Source organism: Puntigrus tetrazona, unplaced genomic scaffold (genome assembly GCF_018831695.1).
Source record: "Puntigrus tetrazona isolate hp1 unplaced genomic scaffold, ASM1883169v1 S000000416, whole genome shotgun sequence".
Classification (NCBI taxonomy): Eukaryota; Metazoa; Chordata; class Actinopteri; order Cypriniformes; family Cyprinidae; genus Puntigrus; species Puntigrus tetrazona.
Genome location: NW_025048065.1, coordinates 183,373 through 209,735, shown reverse-complemented (window position 1 = coordinate 209,735; position 26,363 = coordinate 183,373). Strand labels below are relative to the sequence as shown.

The 26,363-nt window shown below is 43.5% G+C and overlaps 1 protein-coding gene across 2 annotated transcripts in view; it reads left to right on the top strand.

Annotated features, from left to right (window-relative positions):
* The first annotated feature begins 408 nt into the window (after nt 1–408).
* kcnj6 (potassium inwardly rectifying channel subfamily J member 6) overlaps nt 409–26,363 on the top strand; it is a 39,803-nt gene continuing 13,848 nt past the window's right edge. Inside the window, exons 1-3 of one of the 2 annotated variants that reach the window (XR_006248693.1) lie at nt 409–608; nt 14,646–15,564; nt 22,991–23,838. Coding sequence is in view for 1 of the 2 variants with exons in the window: in XM_043231798.1 (XP_043087733.1) it covers nt 14,664–15,564; nt 22,991–23,322 (1,233 nt within the window). In the remaining variant the exon portion in view is untranslated. Of the gene's footprint in view, nt 609–14,645; nt 15,565–22,990; nt 26,297–26,363 lie in introns of those variants that run through there. The other variant, XM_043231798.1, reaches the window with a different exon arrangement.

The window sequence follows — 26,363 nt, the reverse complement described above, 5'->3', positions numbered from 1 at the left end:
CACATTCTATCCGTCTATCTATATTTTATATTTGGGCTGTACAGGTTTCTTGTCGCAAAAACGAGCTGTCACTGGTTTAGTTTTAAAAGGACACGCTGATGATCGTGATCCGCTTTCCGTGACGTGAAAACGCAAAAAATTCATTTTAGATGTCGCATATTCAGTAGATCTTAGCGCATACGAATCGGGCAGGTGCAAATTAAAAAAAAAAGATCCAAGTTCGAAAGCAAGTCTACATTTTTTACTCTTCTGCTGGGTATCACGTGACTAATAAACGCGAAAATGATCCCCGGAGCGGAATAAACACCGACCGATTCAGAAAGACTCGAACCTGTGACGCCGGATGAATCTTCCCCCCTCCCCCTCCCTCCCTCCCTCTCTCTCTCTCTCTCTCTCTCTCTCTCTCTCTCTCTCTCTCTCTCTCTCAGTCAGTCTCTGGTTCATTAGAGATCATGTCAGGATGGGAGGATGATGAAGATGATGGCTCTCTGGGTTTCTCTCCGTGAGCTGCGGGCCGGAAGGTGAAATCAGCGTCTTCTTCTTCATCACCGAGGACCGAAGGAGCTGGAGAGGATGAAGAACGAGTGAATGAATGAACGCGCTGTCTGGTACGTGTCGTATTTACTCCTTCATCACTGTAGTCGCAGTTTCTCCGTGTTTCTGAGGAGCATTGTAACCGAATGATGGCTTACATAAGGGCTGAACGACGAGCGTTCGGTAATCTAAGAATCCTCCTCCTCCTCCTCCTCATCGTCGTCTTCCTCGCGGAGGAGCAACAGTGATGAAGATCAGTAAAACATTTACGGGCTTTTCTCTTCCCGACATATGTGTTGCTTCTGTGTGTGAATCTGAGGGAAATGCTGAGATCTGGCGCCCGTGGGCTTCTGCTCATCATCGGTTCGGTTTGAGTGGGTTCTGAATCCGCACCGTTTCCATGGAGACCAGCCGATCGCGACGGAAACCTTAAAAATCCTCTCTCTCTCTCTCTCTCTCTCTCTCTCTCTCTCTCTCTCTCTCTCTCTCTCTCTCTCTCTCTCTCTCTCTCTCTCTCTCTCTCTCTCTCTCTCTCTCTCTCTCTCTCTCTCTCTCTCTCTCTCTCTCTCTCTCTCTCTCTCTCTCTCTCTCTCTCTCTCTCTCTCTCTCTCTCTCTCTCTAAGTTTAAGTTCAAGTTCAAGTCGCTTTATTGGCATGTTGTATAAGAATATAATTACACCACCAACCTAATAATGAGAGGAAAAAATCAATAAATACAAAAAATAAGAATTACAACAGAAGTATTTCGAATATTAATTATTATAATCGCAATTACATTCAATGAAGAATGTGTCAAAACATAACAAGCATGCTGTACACAGTGCAAACATTCTCAGGCTTTCTAGTATAATGTCTAAAAATGCTTGAATCAAAATTAATTTACAGTACAAGTAAAAATGTAGTTAAAAAAATAATACAAATATATATATATATATATATATATATATATATATATATATATATATATATATATATATATATATATATATATATAATATAGAATATTAAATATTTTATTTTCTTTTTTAAAAAAAAACCAAACAACAATAATCTACCAATGAGCAGCAAAAAATATCCTATTTGGCTTTTTGAATTAAGCTATAATAATATTTTTTTCTTACCCCATTGGCAGATTTTTTTTTTGCTTGGTTTGCTTACATTTTATTTAACAGTTTTTTCTAGAAAAGAATATCTTAAATCTTAATATCTTAAATCATTTTACTTGCCATGTAAATATGTTTTGATTAGTAATGTGTAGATATTTATACTAGAAAACAAGATATAAATATTAAGATAATATTTTTTTACAGTCTACATATATCCTTTGAGTATATAGAGCAGATCTCTCTCTCTCTCTCTCTCTCTCTCTCTCTCTCTCTCTCTCTCTCTCTCTCTCTCTCTCTCTCTCTCTCTCTCTCTCTCTCTCTCTCTCTCTCTCTCTCTGTCTCTCTCTCTCTCTCTCTCTCTCTCTCTCTCTCTCTCTCTCTCTCTCTCTCTCTCTCTCTCTCTCTCTCTCTCTCTCTCTCTCTCTGTCTCTCTCTCTCTCTCTCTCTCTCTCTCTCTCTCTCTCTCTCTCTCTCTCTCTCTCTCTCTCTCTCTCTCTCTCTCTCTCTCTCTCTCTCTCTCTCTCTCTCTCTCTCTCTCTCTCTCTCTCTCTCTCTCTCTCTCTCTCTCTCTCTCTCTCTCTCTCTCTCTCTCTCTCTCTCTCTCTCTCTCTCTCTCTCTCTCTCTCTCTCTCTCTCTCTCTGTCTCTCTCTCTCTCTCTCTCTCTCTCTCTCTCTCTCTCTCTCTCTCTCTCTCTCTCTCTCTCTCTCTCTCTCTCTCTCTCTCTCTCTCTCTCTCTCTCTCTCTCTCTCTCTCTCTCTCTCTCTCTCTCTCTCTCTCTCTCTCTCTCTCTCTCTCTCTCTCTCTCTCTCTCTCTCTCTCTCTCTCTCTCTCTCTCTCTCTCTCTCTCTCTCTCTCTCTCTCTCTCTCTCTCTCTCTCTCTCTCTCTCTCTCTCTCTCTCTCTCTCTCTCTCTCTCTCTCTCTCTCTCTCTCTCTCTCTCTCTCTCTCTCTCTCTCTCTCTCTCTCTCTCTCTCTCTCTCTCTCTCTCTCTCTCTCTCTCTCTCTCTCTCTCTCTCTCTCTCTCTCTCTCTCTCTCTCTCTCTCTCTCTCTCTCTCTCTCTCTCTCTCTCTCTCTCTCTCTCTCTCTCTCTCTCTCTCTCTCTCTCTCTCTCTCTCTCTCTCTCTCTCTCTCTCTCTCTCTCTCTCTCTCTCTCTCTCTCTCTCTCTCTCTCTCTCTCTCTCTCTCTCTCTCTCTCTCTCTCTCTCTCTCTCTCTCTCTCTCTCTCTCTCTCTCTCTCTCTCTCTCTCTCTCTCTCTCTCTCTCTCTCTCTCTCTCTCTCTCTCTCTCTCTCTCTCTCTCTCTCTCTCTCTCTCTCTCTCTCTCTCTCTCTCTCTCTCTCTCTCTCTCTCTCTCTCTCTCTCTCTCTCTCTCTCTCTCTCTCTCTCTCTCTCTCTCTCTCTCTCTCTCTCTCTCTCTCTCTCTCTCTCTCTCTCTCTCTCTCTCTCTCTCTCTCTCTCTCTCTCTCTCTCTCTGTCTCTCTCTCTCTCTCTCTCTCTCTCTCTCTCTGTCTCTCTCTCTCTCTCTCTCTCTCTCTCTCTCTCTCTCTCTCTCTCTCTCTCTCTCTCTCTCTCTCTCTCTCTCTCTCTCTCTCTCTCTCTCTCTCTCTCTCTCTCTCTCTCTCTCTCTCTCTCTCTCTCTCTCTCAGTCTCTCTCTCTCTCTCTGTCTCTCTCTCTCTCTCTCTCTCTCTCTCTCTCTCTCTCTCTCTCTCTCTCTCTCTCTCTCTCTCTCTGTCTCTCTCTCTCTCTGAGCTCTCTCTCTCTCTCTCTCTCTCTCTCTCTCTCTCTCTCTCTCTCTCTCTCTCTGTCCTCTCTCTCTCTCTCTCTCTCTCTCTCTCTCTCTCTCTAGTCTCTCTCTCTGCTCTCTCTCTCTCTGTCTCTGTCTCTCTCTCTCTCTCTCTCTCTGTCTCTCCTGATCTCTCTCTCTCTCTCTCTCTCTCTCTCTTCTCTCTCTCTTTGTTCGGTTCTTCTTCAGACGGTTTAGTTCCAGAAGGCTCAGATTCGTGGTGCTCAGGCAGTGATTGTGCCAGCGTTGCGTAACAGTCATGTAAGTTTTCATCCTCACGAAACGTGACGGAGAGCTTCATTGTTCCTCCTCTCAGAGCTTCTTGTGATGTTCGGTGAAGCTCATCCTGGTCTCTCTAAGATCAGGCCTGCATAAACAGTTATATTTAATCAAGCATCTAGTTTCTCCTGCAGCAGATGATGCTTCGTGTGAATTCTGTTAACAATCAGCCAATGATCTGAATTTTATCTCATCATTCTATTCATCCTTCAACCATCAGACCTTAAAAATGCAAAAGCATCAACAAATGACTAAAGCAGGCCACAAGTAAACACAAAAGTGTTATAATTTGTTAAATGTACGACACATTGTCTGTATTATGTAACATGTAACATTAATTAGAAATGCTCATTAATTGGAGGTAGGTGTGAAAACTAACCCCAAAATAGACATAAGGATTTAGCGGTGCATTCAGTATATTATTTATAAGATTTATGATAAATTACCCACTTTTTCATTGATATTCTTGTTAAAATATCAATCTTCTGGATTATTTGCAGCAAAACTTTCTGATCCGAAATGCTTACTGAAAGAGTTCTGGAGTTTGAGGTTTTGGCAGCGACTCAAAGGTTCCTCGCTGCAGATTTAATGACATGCATGAGCTCCTAATTAAATGAATGTCTGTTGGAGACGCATGTCTTCTGCTGGTTATGATCACAGACTGTACGTGATTGAATTATTCTGAGAACACTCCTACGCCAGCGTCCTGAGCGAGAGCGTCTCCTGACCCGCGGGTCTGAGCTGGTTTCTCTCCGCGAGGTTCGAGGAACGGACGCTTCTGGAACGCCGCAGAACGCTGCCACTTCTCTTGGCACACCGTGCATCTGCCATTGTGAGCGCTGACGGATGAGCCGGGTGTTGCCATGGCGATGGTGGCTCATGTTTCCCAGCTCCCTCCTCCAGCAAACTCTTCAGGTCACCAGGATTCAGGCCGACTAAATCAGAGGAACGCTGATCACTGACCGGAACGTCAAAAACAAACGTGAGCAGAAATCACCCTGAATGTGCAAAAATGTCTATATTATTGGTATAATTTCATAGACATTTATACTAGAAAACAAGACAAAAATACTAACTTTTTGCAGTGCTTGCACTTTCGTGTTTGGAAATCAGCCTCAGTTCTCAGTTTAGATCAGAGCTGAGTTTATCAGTAATTATGACACGTCTGAAGCTCTTCTAGCACAAAAACAGTCTCCTTTCATAATGAAGTGTGAGGATGCTCGTGCTGCTCGGTTTCTGTTTTTACATTCACTCTGCCTTTTAGTCTTCATGACTAGTTACTCACACATTTTGTATCATTTTTACAATTCAGGAATGTTCCCAAAATGAGGTTTTGTCAGGTTTTAATCATTTCTCGATGCAGATTTGTCCCCATAATATGGTAATGTTGGTACACACAATAATTGCTCAAATGAATTGCACGGAAGTTTTACACGGAAAGATGCAGTATTGTATACTTTATGTAAAATAGTTTTAGATACAGTCGAGGATGACACCTTCTTCTAATTTACTACAGTGAAGCTATGATATCAGGGATTTGATGATGGTCTCAGGCTGTGTTTTAAAGGTCACGTGATGAAAGCCACAGAAAAAGTGTCAGTCATCTCAAGACTTGCTCTTGTGGTTTTAACGTCGTTGTTCCTGTGAGATTTTTGTGTGCTTTTTTTTTTTTTTTATTCGCGCCGCCCACAGATCTCCTCCAGCCCACCGTGATGCTGGTTCTGCACCAAAAGCCCAGCGAGATTGAAGAAATATGAAATATTTAACGCAGCCCGTGCTCGCAGTGACCTACTGAGAGAGAGCGGCTGTTTATCACAGCCAGAAATAGAGCTAATGTTGAGAGGATCCAGAGATGCTCTGGAAGCGTGCGATCGACTGGCGTTTGTGCTGAGTCAGGCGCTGTGTGGATTACCCAGCATGCCTCAGACGCTCGGGCTCAGGTGAGCTGCTGTGTGTTCAGGTGTGTGTTCAGGTGTGTGTGTGTTTGCTCAGAGATTACGACCGCGTTCAGCAAACACCTCCGAGACCAGAGACGAGAAGCCTTCCTCTGGCCCGAGTCGCAGCACTGCAAACAATTATTCTTTAACATTGATGAAAAATATCATGAAAAATTTTCTTTTGCCAAATATTTTAAAATAAAACTAGGCAAAAAGGCAAGAAACGTTTTGTTGTTGTGGTGTGTGAACTCTGAGTGTGCTGAAAGGTCAGAAGTCACAGCCTGAATGCTGGTCTTTAAACGGACAGTTCATCCAAAAACGGACAGTTCATCTGTAAAAATTACTCACCCTCATGTCTTTCCAAACCCTTTGTTCATCTTAAGATCACAAAGTAAGATGATTTTTGATGTAATCTGAGACTGTTTAACCCTGACTCTGTGTGACTTTCTGTCTTTGAAGATTAAAGACGGTGACAGTCGATAGTTCCTACTCAATTCCATACTAATCTTTTCTCATGCTGTAGAAGTCAGTGGTTCCACACATTCTGTGACTGTTGTTGGACTGAGTTCAGTGTTGGTGAAGGTCTACTGAATGAACCGTGTCCAGTGATCAGACTCATGAAGCTGGACTCTGAGCGCTGGTTTGGGTTGGTTTGATGAGTGCTGAGCGCTGGTTTTAGTGATTTTCGGCAATTTGATTAAATACACCATCTCTGCATTTAATAAGAAATGAAGTGTTTAATCTGGTTATTATACATCACTATCAGTATCTGTATTGTTAAAAGTGCTATATAAATAAAAGTGATTGATCGATTGATTGATTCTAGTGCTATAGTGTTCTAGTGTCCTAGGGTTCTAGGGTACTAGTGTTGTTCTAGTGTCCTACTCTTCCAGTGTTCCAGTGTTCTAGTGTTTTAGTGTTCTAGTGTCCTAGTCTTCTAGTGTACTAGTTTCTTACTGGTCTAGTTTTCCAGTGTTACAGTCTTCTAGCGTTCTAGTGTCATGGTGTCCTAGTGTTAGGACACTAACCTAACACTAACTCTATTTAGTGCTTTTAACAATACAGATATGTATAATGACAAGATTAATTTTTTGTTAAATGCTGAGACAGTCTCTGTAATCAATTCAATGATAATCGCTAGAAATTAATTGCTCCCATCTAAGCCAGAGGCAACAGCAGCAAGAAACAAAAACCCCATCCGTGACAAGATTATATTAGTGTAGATGCCTTTTCACGATGTAATAAATGTGTTACGGGGAGTGTTCCCGGTTCTGGCTGATCTAATTAATGCAGCTTAACAGTCCTTTAACAGATTTGAATAATAGAAGCGTATAAGTGTGTTATGTCTAAGCTAGGTTAAAGAGATGTGTGTTTAAACTGACAGAGTGTGTCTGCCTCCAGAAAAGTGTTAGGGAGATGTTCCAGATGTTCCATGTTTAGGTTCTAAATAAGAAAAGGATCTGCCGTCCAGTCGATTTTGATATTCTAGGTATTATCAAATGGTCAGAGTTTTGAGAACACAGTGGACGTGCAGGACTATAATGTGATAAGAGCTCGCTCAAGTATTGAGGAGATAAACCATTCAGGGCTAATATGATCATACTTCCTAGTTCTAGTAAGGACTCTAGCTGCTGTGTTTTGGACTAGCTGAATTTTATTTATCAAGCGTGCAGAACAACCACCCAATAAAGCATTACAATAATCTAACCTCGAGGTCATAAATGCATGATTTAACATTTCTGCATTTGTTGGTTGTATTTTAGATATATTTCTGAGATTGAAAAATGCAGTTTTGCAGATGCAAGAAACATTGTTTTCAACGGCACTAGTATTGAGCCTTGAGGAACTCCATATTTCTTTTGTGATTGATATGATACCTCCTCATTTAATGCTACAAACTGATAGCGGTCAGATAGATATGATTTAAACCATGCTAAGGCGCTTCCTCTAATGCCAACATGGTTTTCTAGTCTATCCAAGAGAATGTTGTGATCGATAGTATCGAATGCTATAATAACGAGATAAAACCACGATCCGATGATAGAAGCAGGTCATTAGTAACTCTAATGAGAGCAGTCTCAGTACTATGGTATGGTCTAAATCCTGATTGGAAATCCTCACAGATACCATGAATGTAGTTGTGAGGATATTGTCTTTTCTAGTATCTTTGACAGAAAAGAGAGATTTGAGATCAGTCTGTAATTAAGTCTTTGGGGTCAAGATGTGGTTTCTTAATAAGAGGCTTAACTACAGCCAGTTTGTAGTTTTTGGGGACATATCCTAATGACAATGATGAATTAATAATAGTCAAAATAGGATCTATGACTTCTGGAAGCAGATCTAATAGTTTAGATGGAATAGGGTCTAACATACATGTTGCTGGTTTAGATGATTTAACAAGTTTGTACACGTCTTCCTCTCCTATAATAGAGAATGAGTGGAGTTTATAGTGCACTATGTGATGTAATGTGATCTGATACTGTAGCTGACGGCTGCATCGTTACAATTTTATATCTGATAGTATTAATCTTGGAAGTAAAGTAGTTCATAAAGTCATTACTGTCCTAGTGGTCCAGTGTTCAAGTCTTCTATTTTTCTAGTCTTCCAGTGTCCTAGTCTTCTAGGTATAGTATTCCAGTGTCCTAGTCTTCCAGTGTCCTAGTCTTCTAGTGTCCTAGTCTTCTAGGTATAGTGTTCCAGTGTCCTAGTCTTCTAGGTATAGTATTCCAGTGTCCTAGTCTTCCAGTGTTCTAGTCTTCTAGTGTCCTAGTCTTCTAGGTATAGTATTCCAGTGTCCTAGTCTTCTAGTGTCCTAGTCTTCTAGTGTCCTAGTCTTCTAGGTATAGTGTTCCAGTGTCCTAGTCTTCCAGTGTCCTAGTCTTCCAGTGTCCTAGTCTTCCAGTGTCCTAGTCTTCTAGTGTCCTAGTCTTCTAGGTATAGTGTTCCAGTGTCCTAGTCTTCCAGTGTCCTAGTCTTCTAGTGTCCTAGTCTTCTAGTGTCCTAGTCTTCTAGGTATAGTGTTCCAGTGTCCTAGTCTTCTAGTGTCCTAGTCTTCTAGGTATAGTGTTCCAGTGTTCTAGTCTTCTAGTCTATATTGTTCCATTCTTCTAGTGTCCAAGTCTTCTAGTCTATAGAGTTCCAGTGTTCTAGTCTTTTAGTCTTCTAGTCTATAATGTTCCAGTGTTCTAGTCTTCTAGTGTTCTAGTCTTCTAGTGTCCTAGTTTTCTAGTGTCCTAGTCTTCTCGTCTATAGTTTCCAGTGTTCCGGTGTTCTAGTCTTCTAGTCTACAGTGTTCCAGTGTTCTAGTCTTCTAGTGTCCTAGTTTTCTAGTGTTATAGTCTTCTAGTCTGTAGTGTTCTAGTGTTCCGGTGTTCTGGTCTTCCAGTCTTGTAGTGTCCTAGTGTTCTACTGTTCCAGTGCAGAGAGTGTGTGTGTTCGTGAGAAAGTGTGTGAGACAGAAGTCATTCTGTCCTGTGTGTGATGTTGTGTTTCTGTCTGTGGTGTGAGGTTTGATCGTGTGTTGAGTTCTAACCGAGATCAGAACAAGCATAGGACTCAGGGGGTGATTTTCTCTGAAGCTACTTTTGGACTCAATCAATATGTGCTGCAAGCGCGTGTTGATCCTTTCCAGCTCTCATGAGGATCGCACCTCGGCCGTGTCTCGGAGGGCCGTCGCTGGCGTCATCGCTCAGAGCTACAGCTGCTCTCCAGTCCGTCTGTCTCTCAAACTATCTGTCTGTCTGTCTATGCTAATGAGCTCATTGTCTCCTGCGTCGGTCTTTGTTTTCTCAATGGCTTCATGAATATGAGTCTCTCTCAGTTTTTGTTCGATGTTATTTATGTCGTGTCCATTTGGCCGTCCGCTGACACAAAGCATGCAGTTTACTCTGAATAAATATGAGTGGATCTGAATGAGGCGTTAAAACACACATCGGTGTGTGTGTTAATTTTCTCTCCCTGTGGGTTGTAAAGCAGGTTGTCCAGCTTGCTAATGGATCGATGGCTGCAGAGAGAGAGAGACGGGCGAGAGACAGACACACAGATGGGCTTGTTTTATCAGGTTCATATAATCTTGTCACGGTTCTGTTCTGACACACCTGTACGTCTGTGATTTCTTTTCATCATGAGCAGGTGCGCGTGGATTCAGAGCCGTAATGTGTCTGTTTCTCTCTTGAGTGACAGTGAGACGAGACACACAGTGAGACAGGAACAGGAAATACACCACAGAGAGACACATGTGAACATGACTCAACACGGGACAGACACAGAGAGAGAGAGAGAGAGAGAGAGAGAGAGAGAGAGAGAGAGAGAGAGAGAGAGAGAGACAGAGAGAGAGAGAGAGAGAGAGAGAGACAGAGAGAGAGAGAGAGAGAGAGAGAGAGAGAGAGAGAGAGAGAGAGAGAGAGAGAGAGAGAGAGAGAGAGAGAGAGAGAGAGAGAGAGAGAGAGAGAGAGAGAGAGAGAGAGAGAGAGAGAGAGACAGAGAGAGAGAGAGACAGAGAGAGAGAGAGAGAGAGAGAGAGAGAGAGAGAGAGAGAGAGAGAGAGAGAGAGAGAGAGAGAGAGAGAGAGAGAGAGAGAGAGAGAGAGAGAGAGAGAGAGAGAGAGAGAGAGAGAGAGAGAGAGAGAGAGAGAGAGAGAGAGAGAGAGAGAGAGAGAGAGAGAGAGAGAGAGAGACAGAGAGAGAGAGAGAGAGAGAGAGAGAGAGAGAGAGAGAGAGAGAGAGAGAGAGAGAGAGAGAGAGAGAGAGAGAGAGAGAGAGAGAGAGAGAGAGAGAGAGAGAGAGAGAGAGAGAGAGAGAGAGAGAGAGAGAGAGAGAGAGAGAGAGAGAGAGAGAGAGAGAGAGAGAGAGAGAGAGAGAGAGAGAGAGAGAGAGAGAGAGAGAGAGAGAGAGAGAGAGAGAGAGAGAGAGAGAGAGAGAGAGAGAGAGAGAGAGAGAGAGAGAGAGAGAGAGAGAGAGAGAGAGAGAGAGAGAGAGAGAGAGAGAGAGAGAGAGAGAGAGAGAGAGAGAGAGAGAGAGAGAGAGAGAGAGAGAGAGAGAGAGAGAGAGAGAGAGAGAGAGAGAGAGAGAGAGAGAGAGAGAGAGAGAGAGAGAGAGAGAGAGAGAGAGAGAGAGAGAGAGAGAGAGAGAGAGAGAGAGAGAGAGAGAGAGAGAGAGAGAGAGAGAGAGAGAGAGAGAGAGAGAGAGAGAGAGAGAGAGAGAGAGAGAGAGACAGAGAGAGAGAGAGAGAGAGAGAGAGAGAGAGAGAGAGAGAGAGAGAGAGAGAGAGAGAGAGAGAGAGAGAGAGAGAGAGAGAGAGAGAGAGAGAGAGAGAGAGAGAGAGAGAGAGAGAGAGAGAGAGAGAGAGAGAGAGAGAGAGAGAGAGAGAGAGAGAGAGAGAGAGAGAGAGAGAGAGAGAGAGAGAGAGAGAGAGAGAGAGAGAGAGAGAGAGAGAGAGAGAGAGAGAGAGAGAGAGAGAGAGAGAGAGAGAGAGAGAGAGAGAGAGAGAGAGAGAGAGAGAGAGAGAGAGAGAGAGAGAGAGAGAGAGAGAGAGAGAGAGAGAGAGAGAGAGAGAGAGAGAGAGAGAGAGAGAGAGAGAGAGAGAGAGAGAGAGAGAGAGAGAGAGAGAGAGAGAGAGAGAGAGAGAGAGAGAGAGAGAGAGAGAGAGAGAGAGAGAGAGAGAGAGAGAGAGAGAGAGAGAGAGAGAGAGAGAGAGAGAGAGAGAGAGAGAGAGAGAGAGAGAGAGAGAGAGAGAGAGAGAGAGAGAGAGAGAGAGAGAGAGAGAGAGAGAGAGAGAGAGAGAGAGAGAGAGAGAGAGAGAGAGAGAGAGAGAGAGAGAGAGGCTCAGGACAGAGACAGAGCTGAGAGAGAGAGTTAGATTAATCACATCAGTAAGAGAGTTTTAATCACATCAGTAAATGTTTACACATCTGTGACACACACACACACACACACACACACTGAGCGTCTCGCTGGATTCTCTTTTCTCAAGCGACCTGGAACATTTGTGCCTGAAAATTTCCAAACAATATATAATCTTATCATTTTATCTGATGAGGTTACAACTGAATTAACCGTGTAAAGCCTTACATTTGAAATAATACTCAGAATAGAAACTATTGTTTGTACTTGTTAAATCCAGCTCTGTATTGACACAAAAAATATTAAAATGTGCGTATGTTTTTATTTTGTATTATATGTGCTCCGTCAGGCTTTTATAGCTCAATATGGAGGTAAAAACTGCTTATTTTTATTCAGAGACTCAAACTGAGCAAAAATATGAATTTGGTTCCTGTTGCTGATATTTATGACGTAATTCTGCTGCTTGTGTAAATCGATGAGACTATTATTATAACATAGTGAGATGACATATAATACAGTGCTGATTGAGAGATGAAGAAATAAAGGCTCCTCAGAAGATGTGAGATGTTTGTAATCTCCGGTGAATGAATGAATGTTCTCATATAAGATTCGCTGAGGAACAATAAAAAATGTTACTAATAATCCCAGATATGATGAATTAATGAAATCCCAAATGGAAAGCAATCAGCTGTCATTGTGCTGATGAGACACTTCCAGGAGATGCTGGTCACCTCTTTATTAGCCGTGTTGAATCTGTGTTGTCTTAAAGTCAAATCATAATGAAACAGTTGTATGGATTTATGGGTAAAGGTCAAAGGTTACCCTGCTGGCATCAAATGTTTCACTCAAATATGATAAGAAGAATCAAAGGCAGTGAATGCATGATGTTATGATATTAGTTAAAACTAATTGTGGTGTAGAATTGAGTGGTTTATTCCAAATAATCCTTTACACACAAACACAAATAAATCCTGGGAATCAGCAGAGACAGCCTGGGACTGAGATAAGAAACTATATTTCAAAATAAGATGAATAGAATTGAATTAAACTGCCATTAAACGGGTAATTATATTATTAGTGCTAGTAAGAGTGATGGAGAGACCGTGCTTTTAAAGAAAGAGTGTGTGTGTAGGTTTGAAGTGTAAATACATCCTCTATCACACACACACACACACACACACACACACACACACACACACACACACAGGTGAGTGTTTAAGGCTCTTTCACACTGATCTGTGTGATGGTGTGTGTAAACTCTGCAGGGACACACACTGCTGTATTGTGTGTGAAGTGTAAGGAAACAGTGGAGTGAGTGTGAAGCGTCTCAGGAGTGAGTGTGATCTTCATCGGTTCAGGTTTACTGAGCTCTGCCTAGTGATGGAGAAGTGTGTGTCCATTTATACACACTGACAAACAAAGAGTTCATCTTCTTCTGCGTGTGTGTGCATCAGTGTGTGTGTATCATTGCGTGTGTATCAGTATGTGTGTGTGTGTCTGTGTGTCTCAGTGTGTGTGTATCATCGTGTGTGTGTGTAAGTGTTTGTGCGTGTGTATCATCGTGTGTGTGCGTGTCAGTAATCGTAGGTGTGAGCCGCTGCTGTGTTTCAGCTCAAGGCGAGGCTCATGGGTTGACAGACTCCGTCCCTCTCAAAGCGTTTCAGCTCTTCCTCTTAAGTGTGCTGTCACTAGAGATCAGAGTCTGTCTCCTGAGCCGGTCTGTTTTACTCTCGTGTGTTAACGGTCCAGAGGTCACTCTCTGATCACCTGATCAATAATCTCATTAGTCAGCCGCTCAGCTGCACCTGCTCGTTACCATGGTGACGCTGACTCACTCCACCTGTACCTGTCCTGGAGAGAAACCATCCTCAGGATGCTGAAGACTGTTACCAGGCTGTTTCCAACGAGTTCTGGATGGTTGTCATGAGGTTGCTAGGTGTTCCTGGGATCTGACAACATCCTTTGTTTTTTTGGATTGTAATATTGAATTTTGTGTACCATAAAATAATTTCACGGGCAACTTTATATCCCTTAATACGTTCTTAGAAACCCCATTCCCGTTATTCTAATCTATTAAATTCTATGTTGCCTTTAGAGAAACAGAATCCTTGTTTGAGGAGAGAATTGTTATTTCATCACAGACACTTCACTGCTTTACAGTACGTGTGTGTGTGTGTGTGTGTGTGTGTGTGTGTGTGTGTGTGTGTGTAATGCACTGCCAATTGAATTACCTGTCTGTCTGTTGTCTGTGTTGCTGCCAGTGACTAATGACACCAGAATAATCTTCAGTGTCTGTCCGTCTCTGAAGAGGAGGAGGATATTGAGGTAAAGACAAAAATGTCATTCAAATATGAAAAGATAAGGAATTCATAAGACAGCTTTTTATTACATTCGGAGTTCATGAGTGAATGAGATGCGTGAGGTCAGAGGTCACCGGGGTACAGTAGAGCTCGAGGTGATCCGGTCCGGCTCGCTCATCTCATACACTTCATTCTGACAACAACACACTCCTTGTGGTGCTTCTCTCAGCCTCTTATGAAGCCCCAAGAACTCAGCACCAGCTCATAGTGCAGTAAAGATGGAGGTACAGCGGAGGACCAAATCATTAGAACACTATTATCGTCAGCAGCTAAATCAGTTATTTCTATCCTCTGCTGTAGGAATTTTGTCATTAATTGTAATAATCCAGTGACATTTGTGTCTGATCTGATCGTCATCTGAAGAAACTGAACAAACTCGATCCAGAAGAACCGTGTCTCCGAGACGCTCCAAGAAAGATACCTGCAAAGATCCTGAGAAACTCTGCTTTAAACACAGAGATGCTCATTTATTCAGTTAATTCAGTTCATTAGACAGCATCCTCATTTTACAGCATTTGCCTCAAACTTTTAACAGGTTCACAGGTATCTTTCTTGAAGCGTCTCGGAGACACAGTTCTTCTGGATCGAGTCTCAGTTTGTTCTGTTTCTGCAGACAGACTGATGATGATCAGATCAGACACAAATATCTCTGGATTGATGCCCAAATGAATGTTTGGAAATGCAAACTGATATTTACAGCAGAAGAGAGACATAACTGACTTTTTTGCTGGAAATAATGATGTTCTGATGACGTTGACCTCCACTGTAGATGATGCTCACTGATACTCCCTCTTTCTCTCTCCAGAACCTTCCAGAAGTCCAGATGGAGCAGGATGTCGAGAGCACCGTCACGGTCCGACAGCCCAAGCTGCCCAAGCAGGCGCGGGACGACGTCCCCAAACCGCTGCAGGACAGAGAGCGTGCCAAGCAGAAGATCCAGCGCTACGTCCGCAAAGACGGCAAGTGCAACGTGCATCACGGAAACGTGCGGGAGACCTACCGCTACCTGACGGACATCTTCACCACGCTGGTGGACCTCAAGTGGAGGTTCAACCTGTTCATCTTCGTGCTGGTTTACACCGTGACCTGGCTGTTCTTCGGCTTCATGTGGTGGTTGATCGCTCACGCACGAGGAGATCTGGAGCACATAGGAGACAACCAGTGGACTCCTTGCGTCAACAACCTCAACGGCTTCGTGTCGGCGTTCTTGTTCTCGATAGAGACGGAAACGACCATCGGCTACGGCCACAGGGTGATCACTGACAAGTGTCCCGAGGGCATCGTGCTGCTGCTGGTGCAGTCGGTGCTGGGCTCCATCGTCAACGCCTTCATGGTGGGCTGCATGTTCGTCAAGATCTCGCAGCCCAAGAAACGCGCCGAGACTCTGGTGTTCTCCACCAACGCCGTCATCTCCATGCGCGACGGCCGGCTCTGTCTGATGTTTCGCGTCGGAGACCTGCGCAACTCGCACATCGTGGAGGCGTCCATTCGAGCCAAACTGATCAAGTCCAAACAGACCAAGGAGGGAGAGTTCATCCCTCTCAATCAGACGGACATGAACGTGGGCTACGACACCGGGGACGACCGACTCTTCCTGGTGTCTCCACTCATCATCTGCCACGAGATCAATCAGCACAGCCCCTTCTGGGAGATCTCCAAAGAGCACCTGGCCCATGAGGAGCTGGAGATCGTGGTGATCCTGGAGGGCATGGTGGAGGCCACAGGTACCTTTCATTGCGTTCAGAGAGTTACATTTAGTGGGTTTATCCAAAGTCGCTCACATTGCAGGTATGAAGTGGATTGGTTCATGCATTTCGTGGCAATATTGAACACATAATGTGTGCCACGTTACATAGCATTTCTAGTGCGTTTGGAAGATGCTTTTATCACTTGAAGGGGTGCATTTGATCAGTTTATTCATTCCCTGGGAATCAGCCCATGGCGTTTCTAAAGACGCGCTCTACTGTCTGCACTGCATGTAATGCATTTGGCAGATGCTTTTATCCAAAATCCCATGCATTACAATGAAGTAATGCAGAGGATTCGAATGTGCACTACATCGATCATGCAACTGGTATTGCTGTACAGTTTGGACTACAGGGTATTCATTGCACTCAAAGATTGAATTACAGAATGCATTTATCCAGAGCAACTATCTGAACCGATGACCATGACTTTGGAGTTTCTAGAGTTTCTAGATCTCATGTTTGAGAAATTAACTTCTCGTACATCACTACATTTGCAGGTAGCGTGTTCATCAAATGTTTTTGTTCAAAACACCCTTGCATCGCATTGAAGGTGTGCAATGGTTTTCAATCTCAGATGATAATTTGAACAAAGAAAAAGCATCATTTTTTTCATGTTTTGATTACTGCGTCATTCCCAGACCTCCACTCGAGTGATTTCAGCGAGGAGAGCATCCAAACCTTTGACTAGTTGCAGGTTAATTTAATCTAGTTCATTTTGTCTATATGTGCATACGTATGGTGTTAAGTATCATATTGAATTAGGTTATGACTTGTATTTTAGTCAGTAATTAATCAGTTCAGCTGGAGTGTATGTATAGTAACCCTCTGTGGTCGTCACACAAAGGTCACAGAGCTAGAAAAACAAACTGAATGAAGGTGGTGTGTGGAAGAAGTGTGTCAGATCACAGGATCTTAAAAGGGCCGTTTACATTAATGCATGAACGTTCTGCCATCATTCACTCACCTCATGGGTATAAAAGCTTATAAATCATACAAAATCTGTTTCTTTGAGTTCCCTGTAAAGGGTAGGTTTAGGTGTAGAACAGTAACACATACAGTCTGTACCGAATAAAAACATTACACCTATAGGGAGTCCCCACAAGGATAGCTGGCCTGTGTGTGTGTGTGTGTGTGTGTGTGTGTGTGTGTGTGTGTGTGTGTGTGTCTGTGGTAGCAAATTTACATGGAACATGATTTTTGGCATAAAAGAAAAATGGATCTTTTTGACCCATGCAATGTTTTGTTGTCTGTTGCTACAAATATAGCTGTGCTGCTGAGGACTGCTTCCAGAGACAAAGATTCTTTTCTTGTTTTTTTTATCATGTTTTTTATCATTTTTTAGTACATTGCAAGATTTCGCTCTAACAGCATTCTAAGAGAAAGCCTGAAATAGGAGCGAGCTCACATCAGGATATAAATATAGTGTCAGATCGATACACGCAGCTTAAAGGCTCTGTGTGCTGGGAAATATCCCAGAAATCCCTCTGGAGTCCAGTCCTGGAAACAGCACAGATGACCGTGACGTGACCTTGTGTGTCTGTGGGTCATTAAAGGCTTCCAGCTTCTCGCTGATGATTTCATCAGCTCTGTTTCCACTTTGATGATCCATCAGCTCGTGTGTGTGTGTGTGTGTGTGTGTGTGTATACCAGTTTTTCTGTTCTTGGGACTTAAACCTGAATACACACAGACTCATGGAGACTTGTCTCATGATGGGGACCTGAACTGAAGTTTCATGTTAACAAAAGCAGAATGAGTTTCTTTGTGAACGTAATAATGTGAGTAGTTTCCTGTAAGAGAACAATAACACATACAGTCTGTACAGAATAAAAACATTACACCTATGAAGAGTCCCCAGAAAACATGGAAACATAGCATATGTGTGTGTGGGAGAGTGTGTGTGTTTATTTGTTTGTTTGTTTGTGTGTGTGTGTGTGTGTGTGTGTGTGTGTGTGTGTGTGTGTGTGTGTGTGTGTGTGTGTGTGTGTGTGTGTGTGTGTTTGTGTTTGTGTTTGTGTGTGTGTGTGTGTGTGTGTGTGTGTGTGTGTGTGTGTGTGTGTGTGTGTGTGTGTGTGTGTGTGTGTGTGTGTGTGTGTGTGTGTGTGTGTGTGTGTGTGTGTGTGTGTGTGTGTGTGTTTGTGTACTCCTGCAAGTCAGAAAATAGTTTATTAGAGCAGTTTAATCACAGTCCAGTTCTTTCATGAAGCAGTAAGTTCATCAAAGTTTGTGAGAAAAATTATATTTGTTGATCAGGAAGTGATGAGCTCATTGCTGTGAGTGATCGGATGTGATGAGAACACATGAATTTAAACAAAATAATGTACAAAGTCTTTTTTGTCACACAGTTTCTGAAAGCTGACTCTCAAACAGCAGAAACACAGTTCTCTGTGTAACACACAAATCTAACAGGAGTTAATATTACGGCGAAGGTGCCTGCAGATGTTTGATTTTGAGGTGTGTTTGTGATATTTTGAATTCAGTCATTCAGTTTGCAAGAGATGTGAGATGTTTCTCAGTTCTCAGAACTGTGTGTAAAGTGTTGAAAAGCGAAAAGAAGCAACGTTTTAAAGTTCAGCTCATTTACGGACGACTGATTCCTGAATCTATGCTGACTGTGAACAGAGATAAAGAGACTGATTCTCTACAAGAACCGTCTGGAGCTTCTGACTCACAGCCTTTGAGGAAGTTACGCTTTCTAAGAACCTGCTGCTTACTTTTCCAGAGTTCTGAGCAGAGAAGGGTGATGTTGGTGTTATTGTATAGTATTTTATAGACAGTAAAAGTCCTGATAATCAGTAACTATGTCTTCACTGGATGCAACAAATGCCTCGTTCCTAATGTTTTATTGTTTTGTTACAGTAAGAGACGGAACATTTCAGTCACACGCTTCAGGTACTCGGCCAATCACAACGCACTGGATAGCTGGCCAATCAGAGCACACCTCGCTTTTTTAGAACGTTGAGTTTTGTACAAAGTTTCAGGAGGAGAAACTATAATGTACAGGATGTGGAAAATAATGTTTTTTATTTAAAACGCGAAAATGCTGCTCTTTCACAGATCTCTCCGTCTTCTTCAGACGCAATCGTCTGGAAGTCTCCATCTTCTGATGGCTGTGTAGGATTTTTAGTTTTTCCAGCATCTTCTGCACATTTGAGCTCTTCCCAACAGTGAAGACATGATGCAGAGATCCATCTGTTCATGCTGAAGCAGAGACTCACACACACTTCACGGAGCGAGGGGACGGAAACTCCTCGACGTGATCATCTGTGTCACTTCAGTTATTATCGTGTGATGTCTGCGCTTGCTAATTTTCCACTGCTTATAATAGTCTTTGAGACCGATTTCAGCAGCTTCACGTTTTCCATGAGCTGCAGTTAAAACGGTCTGAGATAAAAATGAACGTGGCGTCACGCAGCCGCAGAGATGGAGGATCTTCTAGGTACAATTAGGCAAAAAAAAGCAGCGCGTTTGCTTTCTCTGCAACTGTGATGCTATTTTGAGGGTTTGTGAGTGCGGTTGCCATGGTGACGGCGCAGCATCAGGAAAACCCACTGACATTATATAACAGCGTTATCTAAAGCGCGCCGCCGGAGTATTGCTGTTATTATGATTACTAGTGTTATTATGATGCTCGCGATTGATCTGTGGTTACTGCGGCTGGTTTCTCAGTCTTCAGCATGAAGCAGCGCTCGAGCTCAGATCACGACACACACCGAAAGCCTCGTCTCTTCCAGGAGTTTGTGTCACACATTAACTCCAGAGTAGGTTCCTCGTGAGGTCCAGGGTGCTCAGGGCATGACCGGAGAACGGGAACAGCTGGTGGTGTGTGTGCGGCTGACCTGTTGCCATGGCGACGAGAGCACGCATGAGGACACGTGTCATCACAACACACATGTTGACAGGGATGTGTTCTTTGTGCTGTTCTGCTCGTTGTGTAGGATCTGATCAGTTCTGCTGTCCCCTCAGCCACAATGAGTGTGTGTGTGTGTGTGTGTGTGTGTGTGTGTGTGTGTGTGTGTGCGCAAGCTTGTTTACATGTGTATGCAAGTGTATTTAATTGTGTGTGCGTGTGACCCTATGAGTGTGCAAGTAATTATGAGTGTGTGTTTTTTATGCACATCTCTTTTTAAAACCCTAACACACAAAATGCAAAACAGCTCATCTTTTTAAAACAAGAGCTGCGTTCAAAATATCACAAACACCTGAAAATTTGCCTGAAAACACCTTTGCCTTCATTTTTGTTCCCTGTCAGATTTGTTACAGAGAGAGCTGTGTGTTGTGTTTAGAGAGAGTTAGTGTGTGGTGTTGCGGGTTTGGTGTGTGTTTCCGCTGTTTGAGCATCAGCTTTCAGAAACTGTGTGGCGAGAGAAGATTGTGTGTGAGCAGTTGAAAAAAAACTATATTGTGTCTGAGAATGTGAATGAGTGTGTGAACATTGTTGCAGGTGTGTGTGTGTGTGTGTGTGTGTGTGTGTGTGTGTGACAGTGAGTGTGTCAGAGCATATAAATATATGTGTACTGTGCAGGCATTAGTGTGTGTGTGTGTGTGTGTGTGTGTGTGTGTGTGTGTGTGTGTGTGTGTGTGTTCTCGGCTGTAGTCTGCTGATAACGGGGCAGTGAAGGTGTCTCTTCTGTCTGACCAGCGCAGGACGCAGGGATCTGGTTTAAAGTGTTATCTCACAGCAGATGAATGAGGTTCAGCAGCAGACTGTGTATCAGACTCTCACGGGCTCTGTGTGTGTGTGTGTGTGTGTGTGTGTGTGTGTGTGTGTGTGTGTGTGTGTGTGTTCACGAGCGCAGGTTAAAGCAGCGGAGGCTGATGAAGCGTGACGCAGCTCCTCACCACAGAGCCACTCCGAGACACGCGTTATATAAGCCGTGTGTGTGTGTGTGTGTGTGTGTGTGTGTGTGTGTGTGTGTGTGTGTGTGTGTGTCTGGGCTCTGGGGGCGCAGAGGGAACGGCACACGACTCACAGATGTGACACACACAGTGTTTGGATTGTGACTGAAGACGATGACCTTTGAACCCCGGACTCGCTCGTCTTCCTGTCACATCTAATCGAACGGGAAGATGGAGCTTTACTCTTGCTCCGTCTTAAACTTCTTCATCGTATTCTTGCTTTCTGCATTCGTCTTGATTCGTTTGACAGGCTCTTGACGTACGGCACGATTTTTTTAGAAAATGTTTTGGGTAAATATTAGTGTTTGGTTGATCAGCGCTCAGCAGAACTGACTGTTCGTCTATCACCATCAAATATGCTGACCGTTTTTGTTCTCTCTCTCTCTCTCTCTCTCTCTCTCTCTCTCTCTCTCTCTCTTCTCTCTCTCTCTCTCTCTCTCTCTCTCTCTCTCTCTCTCTCTCTCTCTCTCTCTCTCTCTCTCTCTCTCTCTCTCTCTCTCTCTCTCTCTCTCTCTGTCTCTGTCTCTCTCTGTCTCTGTCTCTCTCTCTCTCTCTCTCTCTCTCTCTCTCTCTCTCTCTCTCTCTCTCTCTCTCTCTCTGTCTCTCTCTCTCTCTCTCTCTCTCTCTCTCTCTCTCTCTCTGTCTCTGTCTCTGTCTCTCTCTCTCTCTCTCTCTCTCTCTCTCTCTCTCTCTCTCTCTCTCTCTCTCTCTCTCTCTCTCTCTCTCTCTCTCTCTCTCTCTCTCTCTCTCTCTCTCTCTCTCTCTCTCTCTCTCTCTCTCTCTCTCTCTCTCTCTCTCTCTCTCTCTCTCTCTCTCTCTCTCTCTCTCTCTCTCTCTCTCTCTCTCACACACACACACACACACACACACACACACACACACGTGTTCTTCACTTATTATGTGAGTCATTTCACCGCGGCATGCTGAGATCATCAGGAAACCTTGTAAACAAGATAGAAAGAGCAGCTCACCGTCATCAGACCATCTTTCTCTAGATGTGTGTCAATTAAAGCCACTGTCAGACGAACACTGATCAGATCTCAGCTCGTATGAATGTGGTATGCATTGCAATATTTCACCTTGAGTCAGTCAGATATATAAATATAGTGCCTCTGTTGTGTGAGAGGATGATGTCCTGACTCTGACCAGCAGATGGCCCAGTGCTCTGTGTGATGATCAGGTGAGAGGACAGTGTTTCAGACACAGGTCACTGCTGTTTGAAGTAAAGAGACTTTTTTTAAGATGAACGTATCCAGCTGCAAAGCTCTTTATACTGTGGTTTATGGCGCTGGTGTTAAACACGACCACAAAACCATAAAGATCATTTTTTTACTTAGCAATGCATCAGAAATTAAGCTTTATATATTTACAGTGAGACATTTACATAATATCTTCATGGAACATCATCTTTACTGAATAAAGGTGAAATATTTTACTACAAAACTAAAAACTTTGATGAAAATGTTTTCCTAGATCGTCAGTGCCAGGGATGAGCATTATTTATAAATGTCATTTGTGTTTGATCGGGTGGATGACAATCAAAATACTTGTGTTCTTGTAGTTTTAACTCTGACGTATTTTGTAAGTAATCATAAAAACATGGCCTCTGATTGGTCCCTGCTCAGTAGTTGCTCAGACTGTCACTATCAGGTTTAGGGTATTGTATTTTAAAATACATTTTGATGTATCTTTGCCCAACCCTAATCAGTGTTTTTGCTGCCCATACATTTCATGAATTTTACAATTTTATGCCCAAAATGAGGTCATTTCAAACCTGCTCCAGGTCTCAGAACAGTGACGGGGTCGAGTTTATCACGGCGTAGCATCTCCTCTACTTTTAAAACCTTTTGACGACGTCTGGGCATCAAGGTTATGAGTTTCTAGAGTTTTGGTGTTTTGGTCCCATTCTTGCCTGATATAGGTTACCAGCTGCCAAAGAGTTAGTAATCATCTTTGACGTATTTCTCCTTTAATGATGCTCCAAATGTTCTCCGGACCTCAGCGGGTCAGTTCAGCTCCAGACTCTTCTTCTATGAAGTCACGCTGGTGTAATATCTGCAGTACGTCTTTTAGTTTTGTCCCGCTGAAATACTCAAGACCTTCCAGAAACAGACGTCATCCGGAGGGGAGCATATGTTCCTCTGAAACCTTTATGTGCCTTGTGTTCACCGACAGAGGTTTCTGGAAGTATTCCTGAGCTCATTCAGTAACGTCTGACAAAATCACGAAGACCACGAGCATCCGACAAAGATCTTCAGTCCCTTGCACACAGATCTCTACAGTTTCTCTGAATCTGAGGAGATTCCCAAAGCCCTTGAAGTTTGACGTCGAGGAACGTTGTTTTTAAAATATCACACAGTCTTTCACCGATCGGAGAGATCTTTACTTCTGAGAGACTCTAATCATGTCACACACCTGAGGTCAATTAACTTCATTAGTTGCTAGATGTCCATTTAAACATTCGTTACGCTCTCTGTGACTTGTGTTCTGGTCTGTGTTTCTCAGGAATGACGTGTCAGGCGCGCAGCTCGTACGTGGCCAGCGAGATCAAGTGGGGCTACCGCTTCACGCCCGTCCTGACGCTGGAGGACGGCTTCTACGAGGTGGACTACAACAGCTTCCACGAGATCTACGAGACCAACACCCCCAGCTGCAGCGCGCGAGAGCTGGCCGAGATGACCGCCCGCTCGCGTCTGCCGCTGACCTGGTCGGTGGCCAGCAGACTGAGCCAGCAGGGCCTGCCGGACGCTCCGGAGGAGAAGCGGAGCTCGGCGGCCGAGGAGCTGGCCGAGAGGAACGGAGACGTGGCCAACATGGAGAACGAGTCCAAAGTGTAGGAGGACACGCGCATCTCTCCTCGCCTCTGCGCCGCCGGACGTTTGGCTGAGGTCGGAGGTCGGAGGTCAGCTCAGGAAAGCACCCCGAGGCGGGACACGGACCCCATCTCGCACGCTTTTTCTCTTCTTCTCGCCCGAAGGATGCGTGCGCGGGCGGCTGCATGGTTCCCGAAACCAGTTTTTTTTCTTAAAGATAAGAAATGATATTTTCAGATTTCTAATTCAAAGATTAAAACCTATATATGTATATGAATATATATATATAGATCTATTCTAGGGCATTTGCATTTGTATTTTTTTGTATATAACTGTTGGGTTTGAGACGCGAGGTTGTTTGATATGGCACGGAGTCGTCTATTCTGCCTTCTGGAATAGCGACAGACATATTTATCCACGCATGTACAAACGGTCCCTGTAGTCGACTGACTCTGATGTACATAGTTTTCAGTACTGTAGGCCATACTAGCGCTCGCTGACAGAGGACGGCCGCGCTCGTGTTGCATGGGATTGTGGGGTGTGTGTGTGTGTGTGTGTGTGTGTGTGTGTGTGTGAGTGTGTGTGTGAGTGAGTGTGTGCATGTGTGCTCCAATAACCTTCCGTACGTCATCAGCCATGATCTTTCGCTCCCTTTGCTCTTCCTTTAACTCATAGTCATAATTGGAAAAGAAGTAGAAGTGGACCTGATGCAGCGGAGTCCGGTCTGCGGCGATGAATCGAAGCGTCGCGTCTCGTGGATCCATTCTGAGATTATCGGAAGACGTCGCGATTCTCTCTGGAATCGATTCAGCTTAGTTTCTAACAGCAGGTGGCGCTCTAGGCGTGTTTTATTACTATTTTGACTTCTTTTCTAATACAAACAACTAAACGTTCTTGAATTAAGATGCATATATTTGACTTTTTTCTAAAAAGTTGTTCGTTTTTCTTAAAACAAGCACAAATATCTGGCAACGGGCTAAAAACAATATCTTAATTGTAGAGTAAATTGATTTTTTGTTATGTAAGTGATTAAATGTATTTGCGCCTCGTCTTTTATGACGTGAAATTAAAGTAAACACTTGCTTTTGATTCTTCTTTTATGTTCAAGTGTTAAAAACCGAGCTCAGAACGGATTCCAGACAGAAACGCGACGCATTCGGATCATCTCAAAATCTATGCAGAGCAATCGCTCGACCGGCGGCGCGTCGTTTTCTCGCCGCAGATGTGTCTCTCGGTGTTTCTGTTCGTTCAGAAGCGACTCACATCGGTGTTCACTCGCGCACGAGACCAAAGACCCGAGCCCTCACGTCACTAACAGACGCCTCGCCGGTGAACGATTCCAGCGCGTGACCCACGTGTTTCATTTAACGGCGGTGAGAACGAGGCTGAGGAACGGAGTCGCGTTCAGTCCGTGTTTCCTGATCGAGTCGACTCGCCTAAACAGATTGTGTCTGACGTGAAAAGAGTGTAGAAGGACAGCAGTCAACATTTGAGCTCAGTTCAGTTTAAATGATCGTCTCAGTCTGAGCGAGGAGCCTGCAGAAGATCAGAGGACCCCTGACTTTAACTCCTTTCCTGACAGACATCAGTCGTTTTCATAGCCTTTAGAATATTTTGTATAAATATCTGAACATGCAATACATATAGAGAAAACCCGTTGTAATTCTAGCTCCAGTGTGAGGAAGTTCCTTTAACAAAAAGAAAACTGTAGAAAAGTTTTGAACAAAAATGGCCTCGATGATCGAAACAGAGCTAAAACACTTCTTCGGTCCACGTTTCATTGGGTAACATTAGTCAGATTAGATTTCTCTAAGTCAGTGCTTCTTCTCTGTGTTTTTCTCCAGAGATGCAGTGGTCTGTCAGGAGATGTGTAACAGCGCCTCCTGCTGAATAACAGAAAAAACACAGGAAGTGCACTAAAGGTTATGAACAAATGTTGATTCATTCATCTTCCGTGGTATATTTTTTTATGTGACTTGTTTCAGGATGTTCAGAGAACGTTGCGACAATCCCGTAATGTTAGCAAAATTATCAAATTCTCTCTTTTTTCGTGACTCATTGGGAATGCTTTTAGACCTTATGTTTTTGTTATGTGGCATTAAACACGTCTCATAACATGAGAGACGACCGAACAGCAGAGCTCACCGTATCCCACAATGCTTTGTGATGAATCTCTGCTTCACTATCTGATCAGATTCTCGACGAAGTGAGTTAGAGACGTGAAGCGAGTGTTTCGTTCAGTAAAGGATGATGTTTACAGCCTCGTTTTCATTCTCGTCAAATCTAATGCGCTTCATTACAGACGGATTCTGTGGAAACTCCTCTCCATCTCACACTTTCTATCTGTCGCTTTGTGTCTCGAGGCTTGGCCTTGTTTTTCTCAAAACTCTGGCCTTTAGTTTATTTTTTATCAAAATTCAGAATTCCCCCTCAAACTGTTAGCCTACGCCTCACAACTTGGAATGTTTTCGTACTATTTTTTAGCCTCCATCTCAAACCGTTTGGGTCGAAATCCAGGTTTGTCTGCATTTGTCATTTTCTTCTTCTCTCACATTCGAGAGTTTGGTTTCATCTCCGCCTGGAGAGAGAGTTTCAGACAGAATCAGACGAGCTCTTTCAGAGAACGTGTCCTTCAATAATCCTCTACAGTAAAGCCTGGAACATTCGGCGCTCCGTACGCTTGATGAAGTGCCCTTTAAAGCGCCCTGCTGATATGAAGCCATTCAGACACGTCTCACGTCAGATCCGGACCGTCGTTCCTTCATTTCTGTTGAGTTCCATCCCTCGAGGAATATGAAATCAGGAATATGAACATGAACGTTTTAATGTCTTCGGATCCTTCTCTAAAGCTTATTTCACAAGCCATAATATGGTACATTATACACAGTGTTTATACAGACCTAGCGCCTCGACGCCGATTCATTCTGGTTTTCTTGTTGATTTAGATGATTACTCTGTGTCACAAGAAGCTCATAAATAAACCATATCTAAATATTGACTTTGGGGTTCTTTTCTCTGTGTGAATGAGGAGACAGAAGCATGAATCAAATGAATCGAGTGAGAAT